Below are 18966 nucleotides of genomic sequence, written 5' to 3' on the forward strand. Positions count from 1 at the left end.
CCCCCAACCCCACACTTGGGGTTAGCTAGCGTCAGCTTGGGGTTACGTGATGTCACAGGCTGGTCTCGGGAATACAGGTGAACGGGGAACGCTTTAGGCGGAACGGGATCTATTGCTATGGATAGGCACTGCAGGCAGGTCAGGCTCTATTGACAAGACGTAGCTCGAGGAGCTACGTGAAGGTTCTGTCAGGCGGGGTCCCGTAAAATGACTAAGCACAGTGCGTCTACCCCTTCCTGCACGCCACAACAAGTGGAATTAGACAATTAAAGCCGAATGCATGTTACAATTGTACTACAATACATCCCTCACTCTGCCCTTCGGCAGAATGACGAGCCTGCTGAGTCTCGCTGTCTTCCTCTATCCTTTTCCAGATCTCTTTGACGCCCCTCCTTCCATTTCTCATGGGGTCGCTCCCTACTTCTTTAAGTACCTGAGCCTCAATAAGATCGTTCCCATTGTTTGAGGATCACCGCTGAATGTCGTTCTTCGGTGAGCGCACTGTGGCCCAGCCTTCGCGTCCTGACGCGACGGCGTTAAAAAGCAAGACAGTGTGTTTTCATCGACTCGTAGGTTGAAATCAGGACTAGGCGCACTGTGCTTAGTCATTTTACGGGACCCGTGAAATGAATAGAATCACGGGTTACCCGTGAACCTATTGGCTCCCGTCAACATCGTATACATAACGTAAGCTGAAAAATAGCCTTTGTAGGATGACAATGATATGCCGTGTCATATATAGCAGGCACTATTAAGAGGGGTATAGGTAAGTTAACTTATCAGTTAAACCAATAGGTGACCAGATTTAGCTTGTTAATACTGATCACTGATCGATAGCCAGGTAACATACTTTTAGCATGAGGGTGTATGTACTACGGTCCACTTACACTCAATGGGATAGAAGACATTCCAGTCCTTAAAATGCTCCAACAGATATTCCATTCCTATCAGCACCCCAGCTACTGGGTATCTTGTCAAAGAACCCGCTGCGCCTCTCATATCACATCGATTGCAGCACCAGACGTGACCTGTCCATGTGCGTGATGAACACAACGCTAAGGCTTGGATTCCACGGGCCCACCCCTAGCGTCTATTTCCATTGGTGAATTGTGCTGCTTTAGTCATTTAGAGATCACCGTATCGGTCCATCACAGCCTAACCTCGATGGAAGAGCCAGCTGATGACCCTCGAGAATAAAGCCATCAGGAGATTATCAATTCTCACAATGAGACATTCGGCTGCATGTGGCCATTGTCTTAGGTATGAAGGGATGAACCAGCCTCACCGGAAGCGGCTATATTTTCAACCCTTGCAGATAACAATTGAGTCGTAGAGAAAAGTGGGCTCTTTGCAATTCAGATAAACAGTCGATATGTGATCACCGAATCTACTTATGTTTACACCAAAAATACACTAAAATCAAAGTATCCCTCAGTAATTTACCAACCAAAGCACACTTTGCTTCTCAGCAACCCCTACCTGAGGTACGAGGGTTAGGGGGGGTGAGATTGAACCCCCCTTAGTAAGGTTTAGGATTCAAGTTTTGTTGAATGTTGGAGGGTTCGCCCTCAACAATATGATTAAAGTTTAAAGTCCTAGGAGGAGCCAGTCGAGTATATAAGATCTCAATAGTCCTTCGATTGTGAAAGCATAAAGCAATACACACGATACACCTTCATATCTGACAGCTTTCTTTGTTGTCGGGAAGCCCTTCGTTATCTGTACTAGAACCGAATACCACTCGATCACACAGGAGATCAGGCTTTCGTCATGTCTCAGTCTGAAGATATTCTGAATCAAGACATCTGGAATAGCCGGAACGACATCGTGCCGCCTGCCTCTAACCATGATATCGCCATACACTACAAAAGGGCACAGTCAATTTGTGTCCAAAGTGGTATGCCAACCACACGTATTGGGAGAGATCCAAAAGCTGACGTTCAAGGCCTGTCACAAGATGATATCATGAACCTGACCCCGAAATATTGGGATTTCCATTTCGATTGTGAGTTCGATCACTTTTCGTAAACGTTTGTATAGTTGCTAAAACTGGCAACGAAGTGATTGCTGCTCGCGATATGACTGCGTACATCATCGCGATGATACACATCAATCTTTGCATCGGAACGTTATGCTCGTTCATTCCACATCGCCCCGATCTACAGCCCCTATTGGACAGACTCTTGAGATTTGAGGTCTGTGGGGGGTTTATGCTAACTGAGGTCGCCCATGGCCTGGATGCTCGGAACCTTGAAACAACAGCAACACTACTTCCAGATGGCTCGTACGATCTGCATACTCCCATGCCGGGGCTGCAAAGGCAATGCCCCCAAATACGCCTTACTGCGAGATGCCCCGTGTGGCTGTAGTATTTGCTCGCCTTATGGTAGATGAGGAGGACCGCGGTGTGAAGCCATTTCTAGTGTTGTTGAGCGACGCAATGGGTATGCGACCTGGCGTCACATCCCTTATGCTTCCTACAAGGCCGGGCACAAAGCCATTGGATCATTCTTTGACCTCTTTCAATCACGTTTCCTACCTTCGACCGCACTGCTCGGCTCTAGCTCTAAGCCAGAGAATGGCCGCATCGAGTTCCTGCGTCATATCCGGCGCGTGCCTGTGGGAACAGTGTCCTTTTCTATTCTGGGTATCTCGGCTATCAAAGTCGGGACACGCATCGCAGCTGTCTACAGCGAGAGGAGGACTATAGCATCGGTCGACGGCGGTAAGGGGCGGAAACGGATCATGGACTTCAGCACTCAGCAAGTTCCAATTGTTGAGGGATGGGTGCATGAAAAAGTCTTGAATGCGTTCGCTCGCTGGACTATAGACATGTGCCCAGATCTGACTGACCCTACACAGCATGCACTGGCTACCATTTTCAAGGCGACGGTGGTCAAGGCCTCTCAAGTCTTAAGGCCACTCGCCGAGAGGTGTGGATGGCAAGGCTTCTTTGCGTTCAACCAGATAAGCGAGCTGGACCTTACATTCCAAGGGAACACCGTCTCCGAAGGCGATACGTTGGTTCTATGCATCCGTACGTTCATTCGCATCTTAACATTGTTGATCAATTTGAAACTCTATAATGTGATAACTAACAGCTTGCTATGTAGGCCTTGCCAGAAGTATTGGCGGGGAGTTTGGTCCTTCCACAGGCAATGAATAGATCATCTCGCTTAGCACAACGCGAAGAAGATCTAATTAGAGACATGAAATCGCGACTTGAAAGAGTCGGAGGCTACGACAATCATCGCGGTCCTGCCTTCGATCGCTACATTCTGCCTCGGTGCAGATTACTAGCAGAGGCCATTGGGAATCGTATGGCTTACGAGGCGGCTGAGAAGTCGGGCATCTCTTCGGGGTGCTCACGCTGTATGAGAGGATCTGTCTGTGTGAAGACTTAGATCCCCTACCCGCACTTGAGCCCTTGGTCCAGGCACGGGCGCCATCTCGGTCTTGCAGCTCATATAGCGCTGTCCTCGCCCAGATCAGATCAGAGTCTGTTACTCCATCTGAGGTAGACGATTACATAACAGCCCCTATCACCTCCGATAAGTCTTGGGAATCATTCATGAAGGGTCTTCAGATGCTTAAGAGCCCGCTAGACGTGCTGACCTCTCTTTCGAAACTATAGACAACTCCCGGTATATATCGGTATATATATATATATAAGCAGTCCCATCCGGGTCATCGTCAGGATGAAATTGGCTATGCAGACAGGCAGGCAGCACAGAAGCAGATCAAGGACAAAGAAATGCAGCAAAATTATAAATAAGATCAGATTTTAATACACTCTTCTATCAACATCTAATCAGGTAGTTAACTACTAGATTCCCAATAGTATAGCAATTTTAAGCTTAAGGAAAACATAGGAAATCAATACAAAGAAGGCAAGAGCAAGATTCAGGTCCAGTATAAGCGGCGGTCAATAGGCGGACGGGTACCCGTCCTTCTAAAATTGGACGGGTCCCGTCCCAATTGCCATATCTGGTATAGCTCACTCCGCTATCGGTCTCTTTCGCGCCGTTTCGAATGTCGCGTTTTATTGCACTCGTTGCTAATCGTGTCGAGACTATGGGCTTACGACGACTGCTTGGCTATGACCATCAACCAATCTCAAAGTCCAACACCGTTTCCTGACGATTGTCTCCTCCCGAAGGCGAGTATGAGTCACGGGAGGCGTTATTCGAGGCAATTAACGCCTGGGCGGCGACCAGGGGCTACGCGTTCATAACTGGAAGGTCAACTAAGGAGAAAACCGGCAGGAGGACAATCACGTACATGTGTGATCGTCGCCGTAACCATCCGATCGTTTCGAGAGAACGTCAACGCAAGACAACAACTCGAATAACAGGCTGCGAGTTCTCTATACTGGCGAAAGAGAATAAAGATAGAAGTACCTGGACTCTGCGGCACCGTTCTGACAGCCGATTCTCACTACATAACCATGAACCAAGCCAAGATACCACTGCCCACCCAGTACTTCGAACAATGTCCAAGGAGCACCTGTCTCAACTGACTGGCCTTGCCAACGCTGGGATAGCCCCTAAAGAAATTAGAACGTACATGCGGCAGAACACCGACACGATAGCAACACAACATGACATCTACAATCGTATTGCAGATGCTAGACGAGAAGTGTGCCAAGGACAAAGCAGCATTAACGCACTTGCTGATCAGCTGTTTAGAGAAGGATTTTGGAGTCAATTTCAAACCGGTCCAGACGGTCGAGTCAAAGCTGTTCTATTTGCGCATCCCGAGTCAGTGGCATACCTACAGGCATATCCGGATGTCTTAATCTTAGACTGTACATATAAAACCAACAAATACGGCATGCCACTTTTGGACTTGATCGGTGTCGACTCTTGTCAACGTTCGTTCTGTGTCGCGTTCGCTTTCCTGAGTGGGGAATTTTTGGGCGTTAGATCGATTCCGATCGTTGTGCGAAAACCACAGGATTAGGCATCCCTCAGTCATCTTGACTGATCGCTGCCTAGCATGTATGAATGCTGTCGATACTTGCTTCCCATCGCCAAGGCCGCTGCTATGTCTCTGGCATGCTAACCAGAGACCCAAACAACTCAACCAACTCAACGGACGACCTATATTGAGTGAATTGGCTTAGTAATCGCCGACCTCTCGTTGAGTTGATTGACGTTGAGTTAGTGTGAGAGAGCGATCATGTGACTTTCATACTTTATGAATATTCTCACTTTATGAATATTGTGCAAATAGCTTAAGTCAGAGTTCTCATTAGGAATCTCTTTCTCTCCTCGTAAACAGTCATTTTACCCAAGTCGCACTCGACCTCGTTCGTGCTCTTTGTCCCGTGGCCCGAGATATTCGCAACATGCCCCACCAACTATTCCCACCCTTTCTCCTCTTCTGCCAGCTCTCTCGCTCGGCCGAGAAATGACGCCATTGACTCTCTTGCGCCCGCCTCGCTTCTGGCGCTGCTCTCGACCTTGATTTGCGGGAACGAACAGAGGATCCAGGTCGTCGATTATCTTGGCTTGTATCCACGAACGCAGCACTAGACACATCCCGATTATGTCGACTTCAAGGCGGCTGCGCAGGGAGTCACCAATCGACCTGCGGCAGAAAAGAGCCTCTCGCACTCGGCTGACATCGGCTGGATCGTGAGGAAATCAAGAGCCATTCGAGAGAGGCGGGGATATTGAACTCGGTCATCCTGCCAATATGCGATGGGGTCCCGAATATCGGTGTCTGTTGGCAGTGTTGCGAATAATATGGCAGTAAAGTAGTATATTGCAATACATACCATATAATATGCCTTTTCTGGTATTGTGATAATATGATATGAAGTCTACGATATTGTGACAATATAATATGAGGATGTCCATATTGGCAATATATTATCTATATTGGGCTGTTAATTCTTGGGTGAATTAGCCCCGTGAAAGCTGCAGAACTCGGCCTTACCCTATATAAGAAGCAGGGATAGCTGGCATTTTATTGGCCATCGTTCACTTCCACGCACTTTGTTGACAATTAGACCTAACACACGATCACGCATGAAAGAAACGCGTGAGGGAGTGCAGACCATGTTGGGTTGGGCCATCTTCGCCTCTGCTCCTCATTTTTTTTTTTTTCAAAATCACTCGTCGAACTCAACTTTACAAATCTAACTGCCATGCCTCAACAACGCCTCTCTTTGCGCAATGGTCACAACGAAGAGGGTCGTCAATTTCTGGCGACCTTCTGGAGTTTTCCAGCCAGCAATCGGATGATCTGGACGTAAGCCAAAAGTCCAAGTGCCTGTCATCTCAACCTCGCACCGTCTCCACAACCTCCTCTACCAAGCCCAGAACATCATGGGTCTTCTCTCATATGCCAGACGAGGAGGTAGAGACGAGATACTACAATCAGAGGACCGGAAAGGAAGAGTGGCGCTGTAAACATTGCGACAAAACCTATGCCTCTTCAGGGGTACTGCAGCTCCTGCAAAACATCTCATGGACCCTCCTCCTGACGGTCACGGCCTGCCAAAAGGAGCCCCGCGAACAGCGAAAGTTACAACTATACGAACTATTATCGAACAAGCTCGTGTTGCGGCAGAAGAAAATCCCCGAAAACGCCGTCGACTCAACGATCAATCCGGAGACTCGATCGAACCTGACCAGCTCGAGGCATTATACGTGAGGTTTATCACGGCCTGCTCTCTCCCATTTCGGCTCGTGGAATGCCCAGAGTTCCGAGCACTCTTGGCCTACATCAATAACGATATCGAGACTTGGCTTCCGGATACGCATGATACCGTCAAGACATGGATTATGCGCCAATATGGATGCCAGAAAGAGAGGGTCAAGCAGCGCATACAGCCGGCAAAGTCAAGAATTCACATCAGCTGCGACCTTTGGACTTCTCCCAATTCTTTGGCCATTTTAGGCGTAGTCGCACACTATGTGACGGAAGACGGTCAGCTGGAACACCATGTTTTGGCGTTGAAAGACATCGACAGTGAGCACGACGGTTCTCATCTCGCTGTGGCCGTTTTGAAGGTGGTTGACGAATGGGGCTTTGCTTCCAAGCTTGGATATTTCGTGATGGACAACGCTGGCAATAACGACACCATGATGAGATCCCTTTCGCTTGGTCAGTACAACTCACTATTTCTCCTGACTGGCGGCCCTAACATCCCACAGGCCTCCTACGCCGATATGATATCCAATACGATCCCAAAGTGCACCGACTCCGCTGCCAAGGCCATATCATCAACCTCGCCGCCAAAGCCTTCCTCTTCGTCACCGATAATGAGAAGCTCGAACTCGACGATCCTGGTGTGCATAATGTGACACTAAAACATATTGAAGTGGCGGAAAAATAACATGCTGCGAGTGGCCCTGAACCCTCAGAGATGCGATTGACGGCGGCTATTTCAACAAATGGATGGAATTAGATTGCGCTGGAGACGAGCTCTCTTCAGAGGACTGGATCATCTTGGAGAAAATCAAGTCTTTCTTAGAGAAGCTGAAGATGACGACCAAGGCTCTCGAGTCATCGTTTGCAACACTCGATAACGTCCTCTTGGCTATGGATTTCGTTTTGGCACAATTCGAAGCAGGGAAGGAGGCATATATTGACGATCCGATAATGGCGCCCATGTATAACTCTGGCTGGGCCAAGTTGGACAAGCTACTACCGGCTCACTGATGAATCGCCTGCCCACGTTGCCGCTATCGTGCTCCACCCTTCGCATACGAACGAGTTCTTGAACTGAGGAACAAGCACCTGCAGCCGTCGCTCGTCACGGATGAATACGATATTGCAACTCTGAACGGGTTTACGGGTTCACAAGCGCCCTTGCATGGTGGCTAGAGGAGACACAGCAGAAAAACTACCCAAACTTGAGTAAAATGGCGGTGGACATACTGTCAATTCCCGCAATGTCTGCGGAGCCGGAGCGGCTCTTCTCCGGGGCCAAGATAACCATTACAGATCGTCGAAATCGGCTTGGTAGTGATGTAGTTGAAGCTCTGGAGTGCCTGAAGTCATGGTTTGGGATACGAGAGCTTCAAGGTGATGTACTTTAGCTGCCGCAGTAGAATAACCCAGATCACGTGCAATATATGGGATGTATTGTCATACTGGCAATATATTGGGTTCTTGGCAATACAATAATACCTATAGGCCAATGTCATATGGCCTAATACAATATGCACCACTTGGCAATACAATAATATTGCGAGGCTTCCATATTGCCAATATACGTATTGTTTATATTATTCGCAACACTGTCTCCAGACTTGTTATTTTTAGACAAGATGCGACTTTACTCCCAACCCTAGGGTCCTGGTCAGTTTATCGGCAGGGTTGGGCAGAGTGGGGTCTGTACGTTCATTCATTCGATATTCTATTGGTTGGATGGGTCGACCGTTCAGTTAAACGCAATACCATTGGTCTTTGGTATCAGCCACTCAAAATGTAGGACAGACGTACTGACAAAGGATAACACGATTTAGTTATTATAATATCTAGCTAATGCGAGGTACCATGGCTTTATTGGGCTAAATAGAGTAATGTTTATTGGGCCTTTATTTATACTGATATTATATGGTCGCTACCTGTAAAATATGCTGACACCCTCACCAGCGGTGGGGAGGGTGTAATACAGTCCGAAGGATGTATCTCTATGCGTGACATTTTTTCGAACTCTCTGTGTACTATAGCGACGTCATCAAGAAAAAACAGGTTGGAATAGTGGCCGGTCAAGTTGCTGTTGCTTGCGCCGGTCCTGGTCCCGGACTTTCATCAAAACACCTGCTAATCTGTTAGGACTTATAGAGCCTCAAGCGTGAATAACATTATAGAACTATACTTGCCATCAGGTAGCTTCTCATAGTGGAGAGATGCCCGTTCAAATGGGGCATCGATCATTAACCTGTCTAACATCTTGACCCTGGAGACTGCAACATAGCTGAGCCCTGTCTGGAAGTCCCGTTCAGACAGATCCGTCACCATCTTGTCCACTGTGATGCTCTGTGACTTATGAACCGTAATGGCATATGATACCATAAGGGGAACTGCTTTCGTGTACACGCGGATGTCCCCAGAAAGAAGTCTCGCTTTACTGGGAGTATGGGTACTACCGCGCCCGTCGTCTGTGGTTAAATATGACATACTTATCCATCACCATCATGATGGCACATGGCGGGTCACGATGTGCATCAGCACCAGAGGCCCAACCGATGTCATATACTGTTCCTCGGGCGCCATTGACTAGGCCTGCTGCCAGATACCAATACATACCGGAAACTGGCCAGCCAGGTTACCAGCTTGTTCCGATGTTGCCTTGTCAGCACCATTACCAATGTTCTTCGCCATGGCTTTGATTGCTGGGTGCTTCAAGCGGATGAGGTGCTCGTAGTTGTACTCGTCAACACGAGCCTTCTTACTATAGATACGAAGAGCAGCGTCAAACGTATCTACCTCGCGCTGGCTTAGCTTGACCCGCACACGCTGGCTCAGGAGTTTCCATGATTCGATGGATAACTTGAGACCACGTACCTCTGAAAGCGCGAGACGAAAGCCGGCCTGGTCATCGCCCTGCTGCCGCTGGACCTTCTTCAAGAAGACGGTGTGGTTGAATGCCCTATATGCTGTCTGGCCAGAGACCTCATGCAGATCCTTGAGTGGCCCATCAAAGTAGAGAGGCTTGTTCGCAACCGGCGGGAGCTGGAAGAAGTCACCAACGAGGATGATGCTCATGCCGCCAAAGAATTCGGTTGCTCTGCCAGGAAAGACTTGGCGAAGGCGTTTGTCGATCCACGAAAGCTGACGCAGACCCAGCATGCTTTTCTCATCAATCACAAGATACCTGACGTCGCGTAGCTTATTCTGGACAGCATTAGCATCTGCCGGGGATAGCCCTGTAAAAGCCCTATCCACGGGTAGCCGGAGGAGAGAGTGTAATGTTGTCCCCATGATCTGGTTGCTTGCAACTCCGGTGGGTGCAACTCTCCAGATTGGACTGGGCCGGTTACCTGCAAGCCTCTGAAGATGCGAAGACAGGACTTTGATCATGTAGGACTTGCCTGTCCCACCACCACCGTCAACATGGAGTAGAATCTGCTCCTCACTGCCGCTTTGGAAGTGCCCAATAAAGGTATCGTATACTACACGCTGCTCCGGGTTGAGCGTATCACGGACGTCTAAAGGCAGGTCTTCAACATCCATATAGAGACAATGCTGCTCAATGAAGTGGCGCCAATAATCGCCTTGAACGATTCCTGGGTCAGCGTAGCGGCCGACATGGGGCGCCCAGTCGTATTGGATATCAATATCCGTCGACCCAGAAGATCTATTGCCTCTTGGCTTGGTGGGCAGTCGGGAAGCTGGCGGGCAAGTTCAAGCCAGTCCTCCTCTAGAAGTTCAGGCTCGTGAAATTCTTCCTCGAACTCGTCCGGATCTGGTCGACGTTCTTCAGCGTCAGGTGTGCCATAATAGTCATCAGGGTGCTGGTGCTTCGCATAACAGACTTCAGCGGCAGACGCATACGAGTCATACTTAATGCCGTCGATCTTGCGTAGTTCGCTGGGATCGCGATGTGAATGAGCCAGCATTAGCTTCACACGACAAAAATCATCGTATTGGTGATGTCGGGGATTGAACTTGTACCGCGGGAAGTAGTAGGTATAGCACGCGAGGCTTGGCTTGACGACTCCAGCGTGTCCACTTTCTCCCATCCCTCTTGCTTGTATTCCAGTTGGCTAGAAAGTCGAAATAAGTGAGTTCTTCATGAAGGCGAAGGCGAGAAAGATACTTCTCATATATTCCAACGACCTCACCGTCGTTATGGTCACCTTGGAGGCGAAGCGACCGTCCCTGTTGCTCGTAGGGACGGCAATCGACGGCTCTTATAACACGGGTACCCTCCTGCAGCTCGCAGTTGAGCAAGATATGGCAGATCTCCTGTCCCGAAAAGTCTCTCTCACCAAGCAACTTGTTCATCAGACGCGAGGCAAAAGATAGAAGTGGATTCTGGTGGGAGACATAGGGCAAGATTTGCCGCCCCAGGCCGGCATAACTGTCAGTCCGCTTCTCCATCTTACTGCAATACTTGGCTGCATAATTAATCACAGCTTGGAGGCTGGTACAGGGGAGATATCAATGTTGGCTAACCAGCCAAGACTCAGGCACCGGTTATAGTGGTTCATAAGGCTGTCATTCCTGGCCGCCTCGAAGGAGAAGTAGGATTGTCCTTGTCGTCGAACAACCTCAGCCGTATCTCTTGTGTCTCGCGGGAAGAAGAAGCGGCAAGAAATCTCTTCTGAACCCTTCTTCTTTCGTAGGCAGTATGCCTCACTGCAATGGTGGCGTTGGCAGCGGTTCAGAACCTGTGAGAGCCATTGAAACGTCAGGGGATGCTGTAAGGGATTTACAGCCAACGGGTTACCTTCTCCCTGCTGTAGCACTCGAGCTGGCTCAGGATTGAAAGCTGTGACGTGGAATCTCCAGATACGGGCGAACTCCTTACGTGCATCCTCGTTTTCCAGGTCGACACCGGGCGCACCGTCCATCCAGAATAGGCCATGGCAGTGGCTACTCCCACGACCCTGCCATTCGTACCTGTTCCAATAATCAGTGACGTTGAATTTCTGCTTGAGAACGATATCTCTGAATAAGCCAAACCGCCTGTAGAAGTGCCAGGCTGCAATATGTGGGTTGTCCCTGAGAAGTTTGCTAGACATGCCCATTCGCTGTTGCTCGGGCAGCTCCTGCCAGTCTTGAAACTGGGGCAAATGTTGATATAGGCTTCTCCAGTGTAGGTCTGCTGGACTGAATGTAATAAAAGCACCAGGACAGTCGAGGTTGTAGGCGTAAGACTCAAGTTCTCGACGCTTTCGGTACCAATAGGGGCGTGTCCCGCGAAGTTGTGCTGCCTGGCGGTTGATGGAATTGAGCAACTGCTGAGCTTCTGCAGATTCGGGGTTCTGGAAAGCTTCGAGTAGATCATCTCGCGTTGTTAGGCCCTGCCTTTGTTGGTATTGCTTGACGAAATAGCTGCTTTTCGCCCGTGCCTGTGCTCGCATCAGCGTGTTGAAAACCACAAACCGGAAAGTGGGATGACGGGCAAATCTGCCATCGTGCCATCGAAGGGCATGCTGTATGTAGTCCGCATACTTGATAGGCCGTAACCTTGGCTCAACGAAATCGGCTTGACCGCGAGGAAATAGTGTTGGAAAGGCTAGGGACAGGAGTGCCTGTGACTGGTTGAACTCATTGATCGGCGTCCTCTGAATGTCTGGCATATCAAGCTGACGTTGTTGCGTCGGTGGCCGTACAGGAAGCGGCTCATCGCGCTCTTCGCCGAGAACGTGCAAATGTAATGTTTCCATCTCTGTGGAGGAAGCTGGAATATCGTATGGGATCTGCAGCCGACACACGGAACACGGATTGCAAGGCAGCACTATGCCGTACATATCGGATTCCCGGGTAAGCTGCAGCCGGAGATGATTGTGACGTTCAAGGAGATCAGCAAGCTGTGGCATCAGTTCTTAGAGAGTGCAGAAGAAGGAAAGGGAAGAAGGCACCGAAACGCAAGCAGGGCAGTCAGAGTCAGAAGACTGATAGCAAGCAGCAGCAGCAGCAGCAGCAGCAGCAATCAACTAACAGTCTGGCCCAAATGACTATAAGGAGCAGCAAGCGAAGCAAGAAGACTACTCAAGAGCAAGAGGAGGCACTGGCTCAGAAGAGGAAGATAAGTGAGAAGAAAAGAAGAAACTAGAGGACGAGATGACGGATGGGCTGCGAAAGCTACTTGGACCGAAGGCGACTTGGCGATCCGATAAGCAAGCCGAGAGCATGCGATCGATCATGGCACTCAAAGCAGATCAGACGGCAATCAGTGTACTACCGACAGGGGCCGGCAAGAGCATACTATTCATGCTGCCGGCCGTAATGGAGAATACAGGGACAAGCATTGTGGTCGTGCCGTTTGTTGCACTAATGGACGACTTGGTTACAAGAGCAACAGATATGGGGTGGACTGCATCCGATACAGATCATCGATGAGTTCGGGACGAGAGGGCATGCCGAGGGCAGCACGGTTAATCGTCGTCAGCGCCGATGTTGTGTCAAGTGCCGAGTTTTGCGGGTACGTTGATGGGCTGTCATGCACAGGGCTGCTGCAGCGGATATTCGTAGACGAATGTCACACTGTGATCATGGATATCGGCTACCGTGCTAAGCTTGGCGAGCTCGTAGGGTTACGCCGGTTTGGCTGCCCATTGGTGCTGCTCACAGCAACGCTGCCCGTTGTGCTAGAGGACTGGTTCCGCGGCGAGATGCTGGCAAAGTCGGCAATCATAGTGCGGGATCGGACGGTCAAGCTGAACTGCCGGTACGAGGTTCAGCAGGTCGAGCCCGGGCGTGGAGCTGTTGAGAATCGCACGGTTGAGGTGATCGAGCAGCTGGATCAAGAGATGACGGGCTGTCAGAAGGGGGTCATATACTGCCGATCGAAGAGTCAATGCGAGGCGATCGCTGACGAGATCGGGTGCGGGTTTCATCACAGCGGCATAAGCGAACAGGACCGTCACGAGGCGCGGACGACATGGGCAGAGGGCCGTAACGCAAGCCGATGGATCGCTGCAACAACCGGGTTAGGGACAGGCATCGACATCGAGGGGATCGTGGCCGTGGTTCACATGGAGAAGCCGTACGGGCTCGTCGACTTTGTGCAGCAGATTGGCCGAGGAGGGCGTCGGGCAGGCGAGGTGGTGCGGTCCGTCATTATACACGATGGACGGCCGCAACGAGAGGATCAGCATCGGAGCTTTGTGGATGATGTCAATCAAGCACAGATGGAGGCATTCGTGTTGACGCCGGGATGTCGAAGGGCCGTGATATCGGCGTTTATGGACGGGGCAGCCGGCGAAACGTGTGAGGATGTAGATGGGGCTACGCTTTGTGATCGGTGTGAGCTGCTTCGACGGGATGATGACAGTAGTAAGGGTGCAGGTAGGGCCGAGGAGGAGGTGATTGAAGGGGAAAGTGATGGAGAGAGTGAGGAAGAGAGTGAGGGAGGCAGTGAGGGGGGAGTATAAATGGAGAAGAGAGTAAAGAAGAGAGTGAAGGAGAGAGCGACAAGATAAGGAAGGGTGGGAGGATTTGGAAGGCATTCAGTAAGGAAGAGGGTACACGGGTTAGAACGCTTTTCCGATGGTTAGATGATGTCGCAGAGGAGTGTCCGGTGTGTCACGTCCGACGTCATCAGAAGGGACTGGAGCTAGGGAGGTCCCAGATGAGCCGCGGCATAAGAAGGCCGGGCAGTGGTGTGAGACGGTGTCAGAGGAAGGGTACGATACGGCACGCAGGGCAAGCAGGTTCAAAGAGCTATCATGCTGCTTTATATGCAAGCTGCCACTAGACTGGTGTGAGGAAACGCGGGAATGAAGAGGGCAAGTGTGCGTATAAGGATAAGCTACTGCCGGTGGTGTTGATGGGCTTGAGGAGCTGGCGAGTCAGAAACATAGTTAAGGCTGAGTTTGGGGTTGATATGGAGGATAAGAAGGGATTTTATTGCTGGCTAGGGGTAGAAAGGCGGTTTCACGGGATGAAGGGGACAAATGCACATGCATTATGGGAAGCTATTATTTGGGAGACATATAAGGATTGGGTTTAGGGTAGGGTTTAATATAAATCAGGTTAGGGTTAAAAGGGTTACTATCCCAGCTGCATGGCGGATACAGCTCTGAATCCAATGGCTTTCCCATATTAAAAAAGACGCTAATGAAATGACGACCTGAATCCATTGCACCCCAACGGATTCAGGTCACCCATAAGTTTTATCAGTAAAATGCATTTCAAGTAGATGCATCGATTTATTACTTTGAGGGAAGCTTATATATGGCTTGCCAGCCTTCGAAAATCATTTTTGCGGCATTGCGACTGGTTTGAAGTTTGAGTCAATTGATCAATTGAAGTTAACAGACCGGGATCCAGCAGGCCACATTAGTCATCAGACACAGCCAAGGTTCAGCAGTAGCCATTAGTCATCCATGAGGTCAAGGCAAGGGTAAAGAGGCAGACAACAATTAAGGTTTTGTATCATAGCAACAGCAGAGGTAAGTTTAACAGGGGTCCAAGGAGGATAAGTAAATAGTTAGAAAAACAACCAGCCATCCATATCAGATAAAACCAAAGACATCCAGCCACAATGTTACCATTTATTAAATTAACCGAGTACCCATTTGTGATTTGTACAGTATGCCGTTATGCATATGTCACCAAGGAGGTTGAATCGCATTTAAAGAAGCACCATAAGAGCATCAAAGCAGCAGTCAGAAGAGAGATTACCCAGCAAGTCAGGGATTTGCCCGGCATGATTGATGACAGAAGAGGGTTGTTAACGTGGCCAACGCCACCGCCGACGACCGACCCGATCCCATATATCCACCCGCCGGTCCCCGATAACTTAGGTTGTGGCGAGGAAGGGTGTTGGACCGTGGTTGACACCCCGCGAGGCATGCAGGAGCATTACCGTAAGGAACACGGTTGGAGTAACCCGCGCGGGAGAGGCGGAAGTCAGCAAACGCGGAGGATACAGGCCCAGCTGGTCCCATGGCGCACCGGCGTCCAAAGCCAGCGGTTTTTCAGCAACGGGCCGGCCAGTAGTTGGTTCGAGGTCGGGTTTGGGGCGCCGGCCACCCAGACGGCCGATGAGGCCGCCATGATGGAGCGGGCGGTGCGTGCCATGGAGCAGAAGCAAGAGCAGTTCGAGCGAGAGGATAGAGAGTGCATCAAAGCCGCCGACGCAAAGACAGATGCGAACGCGTGGTTAGAGCGTGTAGGATGGGCCGACCATTTGCAGGGTTTAGATCCGGAAGCCATGAGACAGTTGACAGACCCGGTCGGCGAAGAAGAGCATGTTTTACAGTTGATCCAGGACAGTATCATGCGGGTCATGTTGCAGGCACGGATTACAGCCACGCCCAGCACGGTCGGCAGCCAGGCATTATTCGAAGTACAACGGAAGGAGGTAGACAAGAAGCCGCGGCGGCCATTCGACAACCGAGTCGAAGAAGACACGTGGGCACGGTACACAGCAGTTTGGGTCAAGTTGATATGTTATGTATACCGTGCCGAGACCATGGAGGACAACGAGAGGCCCGGGTTCCGATTAACGAAACGACAGGGGGATACGATGGACGAGTTGACGGAGTTAATAGAGGAGTATGTTGAAGACCCCGAAGCCAATCCATTAGATGAGGAGCGCGTGGACGAGTTGACGCTGCAGGTCGTTATGGCATTGTTGGATCACAGGTTAACGGCAGGTGAATACCGCAGTGGTATTATCAGTGGGTTGGCCGTGCTGGGCATCCGCAAAGACGGTGGATGGATGGATGTGATGGATTACACGCCCATGTATTCAGCCGTGATCAAAGTAGCGCGGGCCATGGTCGTGTATCAGTCGTATCGGGAGAGGAAGGAAGAGGTGGCCCGATTACAGCAGGAGAAGGGTTTAGGTGAGGAAGAGGCCGAGGAGGAGGCGACCAGCATGTTCCGGATCGTGCGTGAGAAGGTGCAGAGGTTCATGACGGTGACATCGAAGGAGACATACGCCGAGCCGACGCCGATGGATTGGATATACGAGGCACGCACGTACGGCATGTATATTCGGTTCAACACGCCAGCAGGCGGAACCGTGGATTGGGATGGCGACCATATCACGTATAGAAAGACACGGTTCCGGATGGCCGCGTTGACCGAGATGTTGCATGCATTGACGAGGGAGGCGAGGGAGCATTTAGCGACGTTGACGATGGTGGAAGACGTGGACCAGTTACCGCGAATCCCGTGGAAGGAGGTGGAGGACGATCACAGTGAGGACCGGATGGGGTATTCATTTTGACCGATGAACGGAACCGCGAGTGGGTAAAGAGAGGTAAGAATTGGGTGATGAACCAGATCACCGATACACAACCGGACGGGCAGGGCCAGGCACGACGCAAGGTGTGGATCGACAACGGCAGAAGGGACGGAAAGCCATTCCAGGCCCGGGCGGTACAGTCATATGGCCAGACATTCAACGGGTTCATGGAACGAATGTTCATGTTGATGTACATGATGAGCCAGCCAGCACGGATACCCGAGATGTCGGGCATCCGGCACCAGAACACCATGAATGGAGGGGTCAGGAACATATTGGCGCACAACGGCATGATGTGCGTGGTCACGTTATATCACAAGGGATTCCGGTTGACGGGTCAGGCCAAGGTGATTCACCGGTATTTACCGCATGCCGTGGGAGAGTTATTGGTGTGGTATTTATGGTTGGTTTTGCCATTTTGGCAGCAGGTTCAGGGTATCGTCAAAGATGCCGGTATCCGCAGCCCGTTCATGTGGCCGGATGAAGTGGTACGCAAGGCAGAAGGCAGTATCGTAGAGGAGAGGGAGGCAAGACGAGCGGCATTGGAGAGGCACAGTCAGAATGGCGGCGGCATGCATGAAGAAGACGATGATAACAGCGGAGGTAGTACAGAGAACCCGCATGACCCCGATAACCCCGCGAACGCCGATGATATTGGGTTCCAGAGCTGGGTGCAGGAGCGGAAGTGGACATCAGACCGGGTCCGTCGAATCATCCAACGGCACAGCAGGCGATTATTAGGCGTGACGTTAGGTATCAGTTCATGGAGGCAGATTGCGATCGCCATAGCCCGTCGGTATTTGAACGGTGCATTTAAAGAGTCGACATTGGATGGGGAGGATGAAGATGACGATTTGGATGACAACCCGGTGGATTTGCAAGCCGGGCACGCAACGCACGTGGCGGGCATGGTATACGCACGCGAGTTGCAGCAGGGATTGTTCAGCACGGCATCGATGCGGGACAAGTTCCGAGCCGTCAGCAGGCAGTGGCACCGTTTGTTCGAGTTCCAGGACAGCGAGGAGAGTGGGGCGTCGGCCGCAACCCGGCGAAAACGAGCCCCGTATGACACGGAGCGTGAGTATAATCGGATGCAGCGGTTCAGACGATTGCAGCAGGTCGATATTGCCGGTCAGTTACGGCAGATGATGGGGCCGTCGGCGGCGTTCCGTGGTCAGCAGGAGACGGTGATCCGGGCGATCATACGGGGCGAGAGTCCGATTATCCAGATCGCAGGCACAGGTGAGGGCAAGAGTATGTCGTTTTTATTACCAGCATATTGTGCCAACGACAACGGCGGGACGACAATCGTGATCGTGCCGTTGATTTCATTACGGGATGATTTACACGGTCGTTGTGATAAGAGCAAAATCGGGACATATAGTTGGAAGAGCCGCGAGGGACACCAGATTGCCCCAATTATATTCGTGACGCCCGAGTCAGCGGTGACGAAGGAGTTTGGCGATTTCGTAAACCGATTACAAGCACGGTGTGCATTAGACCGAGTTGTAGTGGATGAGTGCCACACGAGTTGTAGTGGATGAGTGCCACACAATGTTGGACAGCACCGCCCGATTTCGACCGCAGATGATGGAGTTGGGTCAGGTTTTGAACGAATGGGGTGTGCAAAGGTTTTTTTAACGGCCACATTACCGCCCGGCGAGGTAGAGAGGTTTTGCGAGGTCGTCAAGTTGCCGGCAAGCCGTGTGAAGATATTCCGATCGCCAACATCGCGGCCGAATATTCGGTATAGGGTAGTCGAAGCGCAGGCGACACCGCCACAGCCGAAACGACGTCAACAGCAGGGGGGGAGGGGGGTATAAAAATCAGGAAGTCGGGCCGGAAGAGGATGCAGAAGACAGGCAGGTTGTCAAGACGGTACGAGATTGGTTATATCAACACAGTAACGGCCGAGTTATCGTATATGCAAGCGCGATCGAACGGGTTGAGCGGTTGGGGAAAGGTTGGAGTGCGATGTATATCATTCAAAAGTAGATACAGCAGTCGGTAAGGAGCAACGATTACGAATGTGGATCGAAGGTGGGCATTTAATTGTGGCGACAAATGCGTTG

At 50.7% G+C, this 18966-nt stretch overlaps 4 protein-coding genes across 4 annotated transcripts; all 4 read left to right on the plus strand.

Annotated features, from left to right (window-relative positions):
* Nucleotides 1-2350: 2350 nt before the first annotated feature.
* FPOAC1_014027 (uncharacterized protein) lies at nt 2351-3166 on the plus strand (the record flags this gene model as incomplete). The annotated part of the gene is made up of 4 exons (XM_044858351.1): nt 2351-2444; nt 2498-2799; nt 2863-3037; nt 3114-3166. 4 exons carry the CDS (start codon nt 2351-2353, stop codon nt 3164-3166), a joined length of 624 nt encoding a protein of 207 aa, XP_044700637.1.
* A 9865-nt stretch (nt 3167-13031) lies between these two features.
* Nucleotides 13032-14069, plus strand: FPOAC1_014028 (uncharacterized protein; the record flags this gene model as incomplete). Its single annotated transcript, XM_044858352.1, has 1 exon — nt 13032-14069. One exon carries the CDS (start codon nt 13032-13034, stop codon nt 14067-14069), a length of 1038 nt encoding a protein of 345 aa, XP_044700638.1.
* A 1112-nt stretch (nt 14070-15181) lies between these two features.
* On the plus strand, nt 15182-16876 carry FPOAC1_014029 (uncharacterized protein; the record flags this gene model as incomplete). Its single annotated transcript, XM_044858353.1, has 1 exon — nt 15182-16876. One exon carries the CDS (start codon nt 15182-15184, stop codon nt 16874-16876), a length of 1695 nt encoding a protein of 564 aa, XP_044700639.1.
* A 47-nt stretch (nt 16877-16923) lies between these two features.
* Nucleotides 16924-18485, plus strand: FPOAC1_014030 (uncharacterized protein; the record flags this gene model as incomplete). Its single annotated transcript, XM_044858354.1, has 2 exons — nt 16924-18148; nt 18460-18485. 2 exons carry the CDS (start codon nt 16924-16926, stop codon nt 18483-18485), a joined length of 1251 nt encoding a protein of 416 aa, XP_044700640.1.
* Between the last annotated feature and the right edge of the window lie 481 nt (nt 18486-18966).

Source organism: Fusarium poae (genome assembly GCF_019609905.1).
Source record: "Fusarium poae strain DAOMC 252244 chromosome Unknown contig_6, whole genome shotgun sequence".
Lineage (NCBI taxonomy): Eukaryota > Fungi > Ascomycota > Sordariomycetes > Hypocreales > Nectriaceae > Fusarium > Fusarium poae.